Source organism: Dendrobates tinctorius, unplaced genomic scaffold, assembly GCF_039654945.1.
Source record: "Dendrobates tinctorius isolate UK_male_01 unplaced genomic scaffold, ASM3965494v1 ptg000011l, whole genome shotgun sequence".
NCBI lineage: Eukaryota > Metazoa > Chordata > Amphibia > Anura > Dendrobatidae > Dendrobates > Dendrobates tinctorius.
Genome location: NW_027361679.1, coordinates 90,508,207 through 90,525,605, shown reverse-complemented (window position 1 = coordinate 90,525,605; position 17,399 = coordinate 90,508,207). Strand labels below are relative to the sequence as shown.

General features: G+C 41.8%; 1 protein-coding gene across 3 annotated transcripts in view; it reads right to left on the bottom strand.

Annotated features, from left to right (window-relative positions):
• Window positions 1–17,399, bottom strand: part of CHAF1A (chromatin assembly factor 1 subunit A) — a 205,977-nt gene that overhangs the window by 78,770 nt on the left and 109,808 nt on the right. For all 3 annotated transcript variants that reach the window (XM_073544706.1, XM_073544717.1, XM_073544700.1), the window contains exon 8: window positions 507–714. In XM_073544706.1, coding sequence (XP_073400807.1) covers window positions 507–714 — 208 coding nt within the window. The remainder of the gene's footprint in view (window positions 1–506; window positions 715–17,399) is intronic.

Here is a 17,399-nt window from a genome sequence, read left to right as displayed (position 1 = left end):
ACTTCATTACAATATACATTAAATTCATAAAAATACGAAAGACCATTCAAATGCAAGTACAATTCAAGAGGTATGTGATTTTTAAAGGTATAAAAAAAAAAAGTTCAAAATACCATATGTGCATATTGTCAATCTACAGAAATTCATACACAATCACATTTATATATCCCTAATTGCAATGGTAAGTAAATGAATGAATTGATGTAAAGTAAATGTTCAGTGCAGTGACATCACTCAGCTAACTATTGAAATATAAATATGACAGTATGAAAGTATCTAACTGCGAAGTGCAATATTTTAAAGGAATAACCACCACCAATGAAAGTGCATTGCATAGGTTTAAATCCCCTATGATATTTTACATGAATCCCACAAGATACTGGTAGTTTTTAACTGATATTAGGGGTAAAAAAAAGGCATTGTCCATAGCAATCACAGAGCAGTTTTCCTTTCCCTAGGGAGTAAATGTTGGTAGGTGAACATAAAAATAAAAATATGAGACTTACAGTGTCTTGAGCCCATGGCTTCCTTGGATTTATTATTGTGCTTGATCTGTTCCATGTGCCCCAGTAGGCTGGTCGGTAATTCTCGCAGAACTGAAACAATTTCATTTTACCAAGTTTTCTACGCTCTAGCATTTTCTGTTTCTCAACAATTATATTCTCCTGTATGGCTTCATCTGTATTTTCTAGAATCTGTACATCTTCTGTTTCACTGCCATTCACAGAAAAATGTTAAAACAGTATTAAGTTCTGTAAATTTTAATTAACCACAAAAAGAAACAGATCTACAGTTTTGCCTTGGTTGTGTATACATGTATTTGCCTCACGCGCACAGACAGTAAAAGCTGTTCTTTGCGACTATGTGCAGTAAAGGATGACAAATAGAATTTACTTTCGAGTTCCAAAATTATAACACTGAGATGTTAAATCATAATCAACTTTATAAGGGTCTCGTAGCTGTCCGTCAACAGATTAGAGAAATGCAGAATGCATAGTTAGCCAAGCAAGAAAAGAAGGTAGTCATAAATAGCCACAAAAGAAGCATAATTACAAAAGATATATAATACGGGCAGATTAGAGGGCTCCCACATTTCATATTTATGCTACTTTGTGATCTTAAAGCAAACCGATCAGCAGGATTATGCTCAATAAACTAAAGTCAGTGTCAGGTTGGCGCAGTTATACTGATTAAAATGATACCTGGGGTGATGAAATCATCTTGTAGTTTATTCAGCATGTATAGTTTCCAGCTAATGAGATTCTCGTGCTCCGGGGTGGCCTTTATGTGGTGCTCTGCCTACATATTCATCTATATGGGCTTATAACATCACTGATCCCTCAATGACCTGCCCCTTATTTTACATACTGAATGAATATTATTTATATATATATATATATATATATATATATATATATATATATATATATATATATATATATATATATATTTTTTTTTTTTTTCAAACCTTAACATTCATCAGGCAGGCGGCGCATACACTGTAGCATGATAAGGTGGATAAAATGCATATTTTCATTGTCTTTTGACATGAAGATTTTATTTTTTTTTTCTAACAAAATGGCACTGGCGGCCACGCCTGACCAGTAGCATCTATCGTGTTCCGCGTCATCTTGATGGAGCCTAATTTTTTTTTTCTGTCAAAAATGGTGATGTAACATCTATCAGAACACAATAGCTGATACTGCGCAGGCGAAGCCGCGGCGCCATTTTGTTTAAAGAAAATAAAAAAGGTCTTAAAATGAAAATATGTATATTATCCCTTCTATGCTACAGTGTAGGCATCGCCTGCCTGATGAATGTGAAATTTTTTTTTAAAACAAAATTATATTCAGTGTGCAAAATACGAGGCCGGTCACTGAGGGATCAGTGACTTGTCATAAGCCATACAGATGAAAACATAAGTCAAGCACCACATAAAAACCATCCCACAGGCCGCTCCAAAGCACATGAGTCTCATTAACTGAAAACTGCAAATGAAGATTAAAAGGACCCTGTTAGCCGGATTGTGCACTGCAACCTACACACAGTGTCAGGTCGGCGCCATTATACTGAATAAAATTATACCTTGGTTAATGAAATCCATCTTATGGTTGTTCTTTAATCTTTATTTTCAGTTTTGTATTAATGAGATTCTCGTGCCCTAAGGCAAGGTCAGTGTATGTGTTGCTCTGATTAGATATTCACAATGCAGACTTGCTGATAGGTCAATGATTCCTCAGTGACCCGCCCCCTAATTTGCATGAATCAAAAGTCAGTTTGAAAATGGAGCCTGCCCCGCCTGCTGCGATCTCATAGCTGCTACTGCACATGCGCCGACGGCGCCATCTTACTGGAGAAGAAAAAAATTCCTCCTCCAAGATGGTGCAACCCACACCTGCAACCCACGCCTGCGCAGCAGCAGCACTCAGATCGCCGATAGATGCTAATGCGCAGGTGTAATTTTGAGAGGGTTTTTTATTACATTTATATCACCAAAAAATAAATAAATGGACATTATACATGCGATTATGCTATAGCGCAGGCACCTGCCTGCTGAATATGAATGTTTTTTCCCACCAGTGTATATTATATTCAATATGTAAAATAGGGGGCAGGATAATGATGGACCAGTGACCTGTCGTAAGCCATACAGATGAATATGTAAGCAGAGCACCACATAAAGAACCCCCCACCCACGGCCAAGCATATCGCTGACTGAAAACTGAAAATAAAGATTAAATCACAAGACTGATTTCATCAACCAAGGTATCATTTTATTCAGTATAACGGCGCTGACCTGACACTGTCTGTAGGTTACTGTGCACAATCCTGCTGACAGATTCCCTTTAAACAACCACAAGATGGATTTCATCAACCCAGGTATCATTTTTATCAGTATAATGGAGTCAACCTGACAGTGTCTGTAGGTTACTGAGCACAATCCTGCTGACAGGTTCACTTTAAAGGGTTTATCCTGTACTCATTTTTGTGTATGTAGCCAAGAACTAACAAGCAGATAGTTGCTGCACAGGGATGATCTCTGCTGGCAATTCCCTTGCTTCATTTCGGCTTCTCAGCAGTGGGGTGCCACCTGTCAATCAGCACGACACTGGTAGAGACACTTCATCAACAGAGCAGATCGGAAGAGAAGACGCTGTTCTGTTGACGAGGCGTCAGCAGAAGCCACAAAATTGCAGTCAGGAGGGGTCTGACTGAAGTGAGCTGGCAGAGATCGGTGACGGATAGAACAAGGTAGTTCACGTTTAGGCTGTGCACACAGGGGGTTTTTTAGCGTATTTGCCAATAAAACCGCTAAAAATAAGCTTCCCGTGCATTTCTATGCATTTTGCACTTTTTGTGCATACTGATGCGCTTTTTTACCGCGAAAAAACAGCTTTGTGGTACAAAACGCAGCATGCTCATTAATTTCGCATTTTTTTCCGCGTTTCTGGCTATTTCTATGCGTCTTGAAAACATGGGGAAAAATGCATAAAAACCCGCACATTTTTGCGTAAAAACTGCGCAGAAAACGTGCAGAAAAAAAGGCGTGGTTTCTGGGAAGGGAGTCAGGTTTTTCAGCAGAAATTTTCTGCTACGTGTGCACATAGCCTTAAGGGACTTATTTTTGCTTACAGGGCTAAAAAATAATCCTTTCACGACCCATGACATATATACATCATAGGTTTCCTCCCCCTCTTTGGTGTGAGCTCTGGCGCCCGCACCTTTTCCAGCATGTGACAGCTGATCTGATCAGCTGTCATGCGCCCCTAAAAGCAGCAAGGGGGAATTGTGATCTATCCACGGCTTTTAACATGTTAAATGCTGCTGTCAATCTCTGACAGCGGCATTTACCTCACACAGCCCAGATATGCGTCTCAAGCTCAGTCCATCGGCGACCGTGTCACATGACAGCGGGGCGCCCATGCGTTGGCTTGACAACCCGGGGTCTACAGGGGACCCCTGTGGTCGTCACTGCCGAACTGCTTTGAGCGAAGCTTATAGAAAATTTACATTTTTGCAACACAATGCAAGGCTGCAGCCCTGCTATGTGTAGCACAAGAGATCAGATGATCACAGCTTCAAGTCTCATAAGAAAGAAGACTATTGAAGTAAAAAAAAAAAAAAAAGTTTGAAAAAAAAGAACCTATACAGGTCAGCTTTAGCATTTGGTGAATATAGTTAAAAAAAATGTGGAATTGCACTTTGTGTTTTTGCAATTTCACTGCACTTGGAATTTTTTCCACTACACAATATGGTAAAATCAAATTCAGTCGTTCAAATGTATAACTCGTTCTGCAAAAAACAAGCCCTCTTATGGCCACACTGATAAATACAAGTTAAATGGCTTTGGGAAGAAGGGGAAAGACAAACTAAAATGCAAAAACTTAAGGTGGTAAAGGGGTTAAAGTCCAAATTAATCTCTTTAAAAGTATGAGAAGAACCTCTAGGAGGCGGGCACCCACCTTATGAATCTCCTTAAAGACAATAAATGTTGCTCCTATAGCTAGTGATTGTTTGTAATTGTGAAATTTGAAGTGCCTCATTTAGGTCCTAATCAGATTTTCATATCAAATAAAGAGCATGAGATCTCTGCACGCAATAAATCTATGAAAATATTCGGTACTGTGTTCCCAAATCCCTTTTGCTCTCCTATGTGTATTTTTAAAATAGGAACGGATTTTCAGCACCTCTACCAAAACACATGGGGTCTTAACAGTAAATATATCCAATTTTTTTTTATCTAAATACGCACCATATTTTATCAAGCTTTACAGGAGTCAGATATTATAATTTGTTATAAGACAAGGAGATCCCCTTAGTGGTAGCTGCATGGATAATATAGTTACTCCCATAATTTCATAATTTTTTACGAAGCATGCACATTTATTGTTAACCCTTTCACAACATGTGCTGTATAGACACGGCGCAATTCGGAAGCGGATGCTTGACGTGGGCTCACGCAGCGAGCTTGCCCCATACTCGGCAGGCGATGTCTGGGTATTACATCCAGAACCTGCCGCTAACAATCTCGTGTGGAGTAGAGCTCCATCTGCGTTTGTTAAGCTGTTAAATGCTGCCGTTAATCTGACAGCGGCATTTATCTCACGTCGATGAGCACGTCTGTACTTCCGCCCACTAGCGCACCTGTAACGTGATCGCGGGTCGCCTATGGGTTGTCATGACAGTCAGATGATGACCCCTGTGACTCTCATTATGGAAAGCCTTTGAAACTCACTCTGTGGCCGGGCTTCAAAAATAAAACTGATTTCTGCAACATGCAGTGAGGAGCTGACAAAATCAGTGAATAGTATTAATAAAAAAAAATATATATACCGTATTTTTCGCTTTATAAGACACACCTGATTATAAGACGCACCCCCAAATTTGGTTAAGAGAAAAAATGATTGTTTTTTTCATGTTAAATGGAGGTGTGTCTTATAATGCCAGTGCCCGTCTTTCAAATCATATACCGTAAATGTCCCTCACCCTGGTATCTAAATAACCCCCATCCTGGCACATTGCCCTCTTGTGCTGGCACACAGCCGCCCCCCCCCCCCCCCATCCCATCCCGAATATGGCCCCCTCCGGTCACTACTATATGCCCCCCTGCTGGCGCATGCACATGGCCCCCCTTTGCTCTATATGCCTCCCTGCTGGTACGCACATGGCCCCCGCGTCCCTATATTCCCCCCTGCTAGCATTCACATGGCCCCCCCGTCCCTATATTTCCCCCTGCTGGCATTCACACGGGCCCCCGTCCCTATATTCCCCCTGCTGGCACACATGGCCCCTCGTTCATATATTTCCCCCCTGCTGGCACACATGGCCCCTCGTTTATATATTACTACATTCCCCCCTGCTGGTACACATTGTCCCCCCATTCCCTATATTTCTCCCTGCTGTCACATGGCCCCCGTCCCTATATTTCCCCCCGCTGGCAAGCACATGATAAAAATAATAAACAGTTAACTCACCTTCTGATGTTCGCTCCTGCTCACAGCTCCCCCTGTGGCTTTCCTGTGTCTGCTGAGATAGATCCTCCTCCTGCAGGGCGCACACAGCTGCTGCTCATTCAGGTAGCTCATTGTACCTACCTTCCATGAGGTGACCAATAGGACCTGTGGTCACATGATTCGCAGTGCATACTGGGAGTCACGTGACCGCAGATCCTATTGGTCTCATCATGGAAGGTCCTGAAGTGATGAACTGACTGAATGAGCAGCTGCTGAGCGCCCTGCAGGAGGATCTATCTCAGCAGACACAGGAAAGCCACGGGGGGAGCTGGGAGCAGGAGCCATTATCGGTAGGTGAATATAGTGATGGGGGGGGAGGAGTGCAGGCACATGTAATATGCACCGCTCCCCTGTCTACCAACTCGGCGCTGCTTCAGCACCAAGGTGATGGACAGAGGGTGCAGTGAATATTACATGAGCCTAATGAGCGGGAGAACAGGACCTCCCACTGTCTCTGCAGCCAGCATACCCCAGCCCCCTGACATTACACCAGAGCCGCGCCCCCCCCCCACTCTATAGCACAGCAGCACATAGATTCGCATTATTATATATTCGGCCCCCTGGAACTTTTCAACCTTTTCCTACATGTCATGCTTCAAACATAAACATACCAAATGTAAATTTTTGGTGAAGAATCAACAAAGTGGAACACAATTGTGAAGTTGAATGAAATTTATTGGTTACTAGCTGAAGAGCCCGGCGTTGCCTGGGCATAGTAACCAACTGTGGTTAGTTATGACAAATTATAATTATATTGTACATAAAAACATTTCACATCATAAATTCAACACTACAGATATGCAACACAAATTAACTAAACGATTACCCAAGTATTGATAGTATTTTATTTTCAACTCATTCAAGAGCCTTTTGATAAACATTTTTGGTTTTTCCTTTCGGTGCAAAGATGATCAGATTTTTGGCAGTTCCAACTCTTGAACAGACCATGTAAAGTTGACCATGAGAAAAGCATGGAGATTGCAAATCGATCCCTACTACTTTCAAGGACTATCCCTGAGCATTGTTAATGGACATTGCAAATAGCAGTTGAACTGGAAACTGGAGGCGTTTAAAATCAAGAAACAAATCAGCTGGAATGAGAGGAATTCTGGGAATGAAAATGTCCTCTCCTTTGGCACATCCTGTTTCTGAGCTGTGTATCTAACCCTATCCTGTGTGATAATGTCTGCAGAGCTGTGTACCTAATACACTCCTGTGTGATACTTTCTGCTGAGCTGTGTATCTAATCCTATCGTGTTACTGATTGCTCAGCCGTGTATCTAAACCTCTACTGTGTGACACAGACTGCTGAGCAGTGTATCTAATCCTATCCGGTGTGATACTGACTGCTGAGCCGTGTATCTAATCCTATCCTGTGTGATACTGGGCTCCCCCTGCAGTCTGTGTCAGAGGGTGGTCTGTGTTGGCACGGTAATAAATTGTGTTATTTCCAGCTTTACAGAAGGACGATAACACCATAGAAATGATAATAGGCAAAATTGTTTGGTGAATTGGAACGCGCGGGGTTAAAATTTCGCCTCACAACATAGCCTATGACGCTCTCAGGGTCCAGACGTGTGACTGTGCAAAATTTTGTGGCTGTAGCTGCGACGGTGCAGATGCCAATCCCGGACATACACACATACATACATACATACATACATACATACAACCATACATACAAATTGAGCTTTATATATTAGATTTTACATTTTTGTGGAAATTCAAAAACTGAAAAGCGGGGCTTCCAATATTATTCGGCCGTTTTACTTTCAGTGCAGCAAACTCACTCCAGAAGTTTATTGTGGATCTCTGAATGATCCAATGTAGTCCTAAATGACTAATGATGATAAATATAATCCACCTGTGTGTAATCAAGTCTCCATATAAATGCACCTGCTCTGTAATAATAATAATAATAATAATAAATTTTATTTTTATAGCGCCGACATATTCCGCAGCACTTTACATTTCAGAGCAATAGTCTCGGGGTTCTCTTTGATGCACAGAGAGCATCATGAAGACCAAGGAACACAACAGGCTGCTTCGTGATACTGTTGAGAAGTTTAAAGCCGGATTTGGATACAAAATGATTTCCAAAACTTTAAACATCCCAAGGAGCACTGTGCAAGCGATCATATTGAAATGGAAGGAGTATCATACCACTGCAAATCTACCAAGAACCGGCCATCCCTCTAAACTTTCATCTCAAACAAGGAGAAGACTGATCAGAGATGCAGCCAAGAGGTCCATGATCACTCTGGATGAACTGCAGAGATCTACAGCTGAGGCGGGACAGTCTGTCAATAGGACAACAATCAGTCGTACACTGCACAAATCTGGCCTTTATGGAATAGTGGCAATTAGTAAGCCATTTCTCAAAGATATTCATAAAAAGCATTGCTTTAAGTTTGCAACAAGCCATCTGGGAGTTACACCAAACATGTGGAAGAAGGTGCTCTGGTCAGATGAAACCAAAATCAAACTTTTTGGCAACAATGTCAAACGATATGTTTGGCGTAAAGGCAACATATTCTGAACACAACATCCCCACTGTCAAACATGGTGGTGGCAGCATCATGGTTTGGGCCTGCTTTTCTTCAGCAGGGACAGGGAAGATGGTTAAAATTGATGGGAAGATGGATGGAGCCAAATACAGGACCATTCTTGCAGAAAACCTGTTGGAGTCTGCAAAAGACCTGAGACTGGGATGGAGATTTGTCTTCCAACAAGACAGTGATCCCAAACAAAGCAAAATCTACAAAGGAATGGTTCACAAATAAACTTATCCAGCTGTTGGAATGGCCAAGTCTAAGTCCAGACCTGAATCCAATCGGGAATCTGTGGAAAGAGCTGAAAACTGCTATTCACAAACGATCTCCATCAAACCTCACTGAGCACGAGCTGTTTGCCAAGAAAGAATGGGCAAGAATTTCAGTCTCTCGATGTACAAAACTGATAGAGACATACCCCAAGCGACTTGCAGCTGTAATCGCAGCAAAAGGTGGTGCAACAAAGTATTAAGTTAAAGGAGCCGAATAATATTGACAGCCCCACTTTTCAGTTTTTGAATTTCAACAAAAATTTAAAATAACCAATAAATTTCATTCAACTTCACAATTGTGTCCCACTTGTTGTTGATTCTTCACCAAAAATGTACATTTGGTATCTTTATGTTTGAAGCATGATATGTGGGAAAAGGTTGAAAAGTTCCAGGGGGCCAAATACTTTCGCAAGGCACTGTATATACATGCATACACACAGCTCTGACAAAAACTAAGACCACTGCCAAATTTTTAGTTTGTCTGATTTTTCTCTTCATAGGTATATTTGAGTAAAATGTAAATTGCTCTTTTATTCCATAAACTACATTTCTTCGAATTTCCAAGCACTAAATTTTATATTTATTTTCAGAAAATAAGAAATGGTCAAAACAAAACAAAAAATGCAGTGCTTGCAGACCTCAAATAATGCTAAGAAAACAAGTTCATAATCATTTAGAAATAACAATATTAATGTTTTAACTCTGGAAGAGTTCAGAAATCAATATTTTGTGGAATAACCATGATTTTTAAAATCACAGCTTTCATGTGTCTTGGCATGCTTTCCACCAGTCTTTCACACTGCTTTTGGGTGACCTTATGCCACTCCTGGTACAAAAATTTAAGCAGTTCTTTGTTTGATGGCTTGTGACTATTCATCTTCCTCCTGATTACATTAAAGAGGTTTTCAATGGGGTTCAGGTCTGGAGATTGGACTGGCCAAGACAGGGATTTGATGTGGTGGTCCTTCATCCACACATTGATTGACCTAGCTGTGTGGCATGGCGCATTTTCCTGCTGGAAAAAACAGTCCTCAGAGTTGGGGAACATTGCCTGAGCAGAAGGAATCAACTGTTTTTCCATGATAACCTTGCATGCAGCTTGATTCATAGTCCTTCGCAAAGATTAACCTTCCCAATTCCAGCCTTGCTGAAGCATCCCCAGATCATCACCGATCCTCCACCAAATTTTACAGTGGGTGCAAGACACTGTGGTTTGTACACCTCTCCAGGTCTCCGTCTAACCATTAGATGACCAGGTGTTAGGCATAGCTGAAAATTAGACTCATCAGAGGAGAATACCTTACTACAGTCCTCTACGGTCCAATCCTTATGGTATTTGGCAAATTTCAGCCTGGCTCTCATTTGGTTCTCATTGATGAAAGGCATTTTTTCTACATTTACGTGACTGGAGCCCTGCATCTAGAAGCCTGTTACTAACTGTTCTTGCCGTGCACTTCACCCCAGCTGCCATTTTTCATTCATTTTGTAGGTCACTTGATATCATCCTGCGATTGCTGAGTGACATTCGAATAAGATGGCGGTCATCCCGGTCAGTGGAGAGTCGTTTTAGCCCTCTGCCGGTCTGTAGCTTTCTTGTCCCCAATCTCTGCTGCTTGACCTTGTTGTAATGGACTGCGGTCTGAGAAATTCTAAGGATGGAGGCAACATGACGCTCACTGTATCCCTCTGCTAGTGAAGCAGAATTGAGCCCTTTTCCTCACTCAAGACTTTTCTTTTCAACTCCTTTGGCATGGTTAAAAGTTATTTTTTTCATTCCTCTTACTTTTGGGATATTACTGGCACTTGCTTTGCCATCCAGCTTGTCCTATTGCAATAGAATTGTGAACACCACATCAGGGTTTTTTATACTTTCCTTCATTAAATAAGATTTGGTTCAGGTGATCACCTAATCAGAAGCACATTAAGTAGAATGAGGTTGTACTCTGGTTGGAATTCAACTGACACTGGAATGGAATGGCTGTCAGACATGTAGAGAAGCTGATAATTATAAAACTGTGCAGTGGTCTCTTAATTTTTGCCAGAGTGTGTGTGTAAATGAATTAAATATATACACAAATCACCCCTTTTTCCTCCCAGGGAAAATAATAAAGCACATTTGATATCACCGCTTTAAAGAAAAGTCCAATCAAACTATAAAAACAATTACCCCAATCGGTAAACTCTACAAAAAGAAAAAAATTCAAGATCACCAAATTAACGGTTTATTTGGGCCACCACAATGCCCCAAAAAATGCTGCAACAAGCGATCTAAAAGTCACGTCTTTCTCAAAATTGTACTAATAAAAATGTTCTCTCCTCACGAAAAAAAAAAAAAAAAAATCTATCATACAGCTCCATTGTATGAAAAATAAAAATGTTACAGGTCTCAGAAAATGGCGACAACTCCCAAAAACGTTTGCAAACTTTATATTTTTTTTCTCCACACTAAAATAAACAAAAAAAAAAACACCTGGACATCTTTGGCATTGGCATAATCGTATTGATGACAATCATATTGCATGGTCATTTTTACCACAAAATGTATACTGTAAAAACAATTCCCAAAAACAATGTCAGATTTTTTTTTTTTTTTTTTAAATGTCACCGCACTTGGAACCTTTTCACTGTTTTCCAGTACACTATGTGTTAAAATGAATGGTGTCATTTAAAAATACAACTAGTCACGCAAAAAACAAACCCTCAGATATAAAAAGTTATGGCTCTAGAAAGAAGAGGAGGAAAAATCTGGAACAAAAACGATGAAGCCCACCTAAATTGTCTTGCACTTTTGTTTCCTTCTTTCTTCTGTCACCATCTACACCTTTTTGCCCCTTCAGCTACGTGAAGCTGGATGCGGCTGTGGAGTCGGAGTCGTGGAGTCGGAATAAAATGGTCCGACTCCTAAAATATATAATAAATTGGGTACAGTAGTTCAATGCAGAATGTGCTGAATATTTTTTCATAGGAATTTGGGAAAGTTATGAAATGTCCTATAAATGGCTGTTCTATTCCTGATCTAAGGCTACATTCACACACAGCGTTTTTGTTGCGTTTTTTGAGGATACGTTTTTCATCTGCAAAAGCAGATCAGCTTTTTAAAAAAAACCGCATCACCTGAAAGGTTTTTGAGCTCATAGATAATGTTTTCAATAGCAAAAGCAGATTAGAAATCTGCTCTGTCCATTTATCCATATCTGTCTATCCATATCTTATCTGTACCAAAAAGAATGAAAGCCGGGTAGCACACAGACTAACACTTCTTTTTTTCAGCACCAGTCAGGTACACCTCATAGCTGCCCGAAAGGACGCCCAGGACAGGCATTGCTCGTCTTCAATAACACATCAACATCAATTGATAGTTGGAATAAATAGACTGCATTCACCACATCTTGAGGTGCAGGCTTTATTTTCAAGTGTAGGGGTGTGCAGTATAAGGTTCTGCAGCAGCTGAGGTGTGCAGTAAGATTCTGCGGAATAGTATGAGGTTCTGCCCCCCCCCCTAGTTTTGATCCTGGCTAAAACCATTTCTTATAGATATCGCGAACCCTCAGGTAACCCTAAATGAAGGTCAATGGACACAGGTGGCTGAATTGAAGGAATTGCTTAATCACCTATTTACCGTGACTAAAAAATTACAAGCTGAGGATTTAACTCCTGGCATTTTCATAAGTGAGTGGAAGAACTTGCTATTTTGCCTGTCCCAAAGAGGAGATTTAATCGCAGATGGCATTTCTGCTTCAATGAAACGGACAGAGACACAGCTATTGGAAAATAAAATTTTTCTGGCAGCTGTTTATGTGGACCCAAGTCATCGTATATTGCTTGATGATCAACAGCTTACTAAAGGAAAAGAAGCTCTGACTGAGTTGCAGTTAGGATGAGTGGCCTACAGGAGGACTGCCAGGCGCAAGAGGACTTGGGTCCTGACAGTGCTACTGCTGCCATATCTTCATCCTCATCAGATGAGGAGTTTGACTTTGACAAGTATTTGGATGATATGCAACGGGCAAAGCGTTGCTGCAAGGAAAAAGATTTCACTCCGTCTCCTATAGCAAGGAGATTGACCATATTTCAGCAAAATGTTTCACTTGCTCGCAAAGAAAAATGCAACCGTTCATCAAAACTGACGGTGCATGAGGCAATTCCTTTATACTTGGAAATTGTTAGAGATGTTGCCCATGTGGTTACGGCTTTGCCTCCAACCCAAGTTAGTGTAGAGAGGTTGTTCTCTGGCCTTAAAATTCTTAGGTCAGATTTGAGGTCATCTAAGAAGGAGGATCTGATGGAGGCAATTCTATTTCTTAGAACAAATTCATAGACTGCACAAATGTTATTTAGTATGTTTGTTGAAAACTGTTTTGCCACTTACATAGTATATTACATAATGAGATAGATATATATACACTGTATATATATATATATACACACACACACACATATACACACACACATATACACACACACACATATATATATATATATACACACACACACACACACACAAACACATATATATATATATATATATACACACACACACATACACATATATGTAATCGATATTACATAGTGTATTACATATTTACAATGTATTACAGTTTTTTGTGTTCTAAAGCTGTATTCCAATAAATATATATTATGTTCTATCTAAATGTTTTGATTATTGTATCATAAAAATGAATAAAAATGATTAAATGTCTGATGTTCACATTGTACTATAATACATTTTTCACTTAAATATAAGCAATATATGTTGGAGTCGGAGTCGGAGTAGGTGGAAGGGAAATTGAGGAGTTGGAGTCGCAGGTTTGGCTTACCTACTCCACTGTCCTGTGCAGCACAGTTCCATTCTTAAGAGAGGTTGTGCGTTCCAAATCGATAAGTCTGCAATCACTGTGTGACTGCAGAGTCATGAATCCCGCCACCATACGCACTATGAACTGTAGGGATTTGTCAGTTTCTGAGCTGGGACTGGAGGGTATGCATTTGTCATACATACGCCTGGCCAGAACCTGGCCAGTGGGTGTGTCCTCTAGTCAGCCATGCCCACTCACCGCCCATTAGTTGGGGCGCAGTCTTGCTCAATACAAGTGTATGGAGCAAGGCCACACCCGGTAGACAGGCTCTGGCTTGGAATATGCATTACACAAACCCTCCAGTTCCAGCTCAGAAAACGTTGAATCCCTGCCGTGTGGGGACTTCATAAGTCTGCAGTCACACAGAGGGACTGCAGACTTATCAATTAGGACTGGACAACCCCTTAAAACTGCTAAAACTTTCTGCAACAACATCCTGCTTCTTTATAATGCTGCAGGCCTCCACATCCCTTTCCTGTGTGCTACAGAGTGTTGTGATGGAAGCTGGCCGAAGAACTTGTAAAATAGCACTGGCCCTTAGCCTAGCTGTGCCTCTACCAAAGATATGTGGATCAGCGTCAAGCTAATCTACTTTTTAGAATACACACTATTATTCTGTACACTGGATGGTCCTGTACACTAGTGAACTGCCAAACCAATTTTATTTTCTGACATACAAAAAAATATAGCTCCATGTGTGTTTTCACAGGATTGATCTATAAGCTGATTTCAAGCAGAGATCAACAGTTCAGCACTCTGCTCTCAATCCACAGGGGAGTCTAAAAAAAAAAAAAAATCGAGTCAGCAAAGCAAAGAATAGTTGAGCTGTGTTTGATGCCTGCTGCAGATCACTGCAATGTTTGAGCACACGTCAAGTAGTGACGCTTTGAAATGCCGACTTGATGGATGGAATGGTATGCGGGTGTCATGTTGCGTTTGCAGAGCCCCTGATGTGCCTAAACAGTAGAAACCCCCCACATGTGACCCCATTTTGGAAACTAGACCCCCCCCAAGGAGCTTATCTAGATGTGTGGTGAGCACTTTGAACCCCCAAGTGATTCACAGAAGTTTATAACGCAGAGCCGTGAAAATAAATCTTTTTTCCACAAAAATGATTTTATAGCCCCCAATTTTGTATTTTCCCAAGGGTAACAAGAGAAATTAGACCTCAAAAGTTGTTGTGCAAATTGTCCCGAGTATGCTGATGCCCCATATGTTGGGGTAAACCAATGTTTGGGCACACTTCGGGGCATGGAAGGGAGGGAGCAACATTTGACTTTTAGAACACAAAATTGGCTGGAATCAATGGTGGCGCCATGTTGAGTTTGGAGACCCCCTGATGTGCCTAAACAGTGGAAACCCCTCAATTCTAACTACAACCCTAACCCTAATCCCAACCCTATCCATAACCCCAACCCCAAGCCTAACCCCAACCACAAGCCTAACCCCAACCACAAAGCCTAACCCCAACCACAAAGCCTAACCCCAACCACAAGCCTAACCCCAACCACAAGCCTAACCCCAACCACAAGCATAACCCTAATTCCAACCCTAAACCCTAATTCCAACACTAGCCCTAATTCCAACCTTAACCCTAATTCCAACCCTAACGGAAAAATGAAAATAAATATATTTTCTTTATTTCATTATTTTCCCTAACTATGGGGGTGACAAAGGGGGGTTTATTTACTATTTTTTTTTTTTTTATTTGATCACTGTGATAAGATCTATCACAGTGAACAAAATGAACCAATAGTAACAATTTTCCTATTGTTGCCAGGTGGTAGATCTTGGCGGGCACACTGCGCATGCACCCGCCATTTTTTTCCCAGAAGATGATGGTGGCGCCCATGGTGAGAAGCACACGGGCTGAGGACCATCAGGAGATACCAGGGGGGCGGAGAAATTAAATGGCACATTGGACTTTTTTTTTGCGGTCACCGTTATACGGTTAATAACAGCAATCGCAAAACCAGGGTCGGTAAAAACCGACCCGAATCATGTTCTCTGGGGTCTCGGCTATCTCCGGGCAGCCGAGACCCCGGAGAAAAACTGACTCTGGGGGGCGCTATGCACTTTTTCCACAGCTCTGTTAACAGTCATTAAGGGGTTAAAATTTTTCAATCGCACCCCCCCCCCCCCCACAAAATAAAAACAAAAGCTGCCTTATACCAATGCCCAAACCCCATAACCTCACTCACCAACATCACTGAAGGGGAGCTTAATCGCCTCTTCTCCAAATCGCACCTCACAACCTGTGCACTTGACCCCGTCCCATCCCACCTCCTCCACAACCTCAACACCACACTTATCCCATCCCTAACCCACCTCTTCAACCTATCACTAACGTCCGGTACCTTCCCTTCTGCTTTCAAGCATGCCACAATCACGCCTATCCTTAAAAAGCCAACCCTTGACCCAACCGCTATGTCCAGCTATCGCCCAATATCATTGCTTCCATTCGCTTCCAAACTCCTGGAACAGCACTACCACACTGAACTTTCCTCCCACCTATCATCTAACTTGCTCTTTGACAATCTACAATCTGGTTTCTGCCCCCATCACTCCACTGAGACAGCCTTGACCAAAATTACTAACGACCTACTTACAGCCAAATCAAGTGGACAATACTTTATACTCCTGCTTCTAGACCTGTCCTCTGCATTTGACACAGTTGACCACTGCATCCTACTACAGATCCTCTCCTCCTTCGGCATCAAAGGCCTTGCCCTATCCTGGATCTCCTCATACCTTTCCAACCGCACATTCAGCATCTCCCACACCACCTCCTCATCCCACCCTCTCTCTATTGGAGTCCCCCAAGGCTCTGTTTTAGGACCCCTACTCTACTCAACCTAAACACTTGGTCAGGGGCAACTCAAAGTCCCACGGATTCCACTACCACCTTTATGCTGATGACACTCAAATCTACCTCTCTGGCCCAGACATGACCTCTCTGCTGTCCAGAATCCCAGAGTGTCTATCAGCCATATCCTCCTTCTCCTCTCGCTTCCTCAAGCTCAATGTAGACAAATCTGAACTCATCATCTTTCCTCCATCTCACAGATCTTCCTTACCCGACCTAGCTATAACAATTAATGACATCACACTTTCCCCAGTACCAGAAGTCCACTGCCTCGGAGTAACCTTTGACTCTGCCCTGTCCTTCAAAACGCACATCCAAGCTCTTTCTACCTCCTGTCGCCTCCAGCTCAAAAATATTTTCAGAATCCGTCCTTTCCTCAACCCTCAATCTACTAAAATGCTTGTGCATGCCCTCATCATCTCCCGCCTCGACTACTGCAATAAGCTTTTCTGTGGTCTCCCTGCTAACACCCTCACACCTCTCCAGTCCATCCTTAACTCTGCCGCCCGACTAATTCATCTCTCTCCTCGCTACTCCTCCGCTTCTCCCCTCTGCAAACCTCTTCACAGGCTCCCATCCCCTCAGCTTATCCAGTTCAAATTACTAATACTGACCTACAAGGCCATCTATAACCTGTCTCCCTCATATGTCTCTGAACTAATCTCCCGATACCTTCCCTCACGTACTCTCCGGTCCTCCCAAGACCTCCTTCTCAGCTCCACACTTATTGCTCCTCACCCAACCGCCTCCAAGACTTCTCCCGAATAGCCCCTATTCTCTGGAATTCTTTGCCCCAACAAGTCCGACTATCAACCACACTTGGATCCTTCAGACGGAAC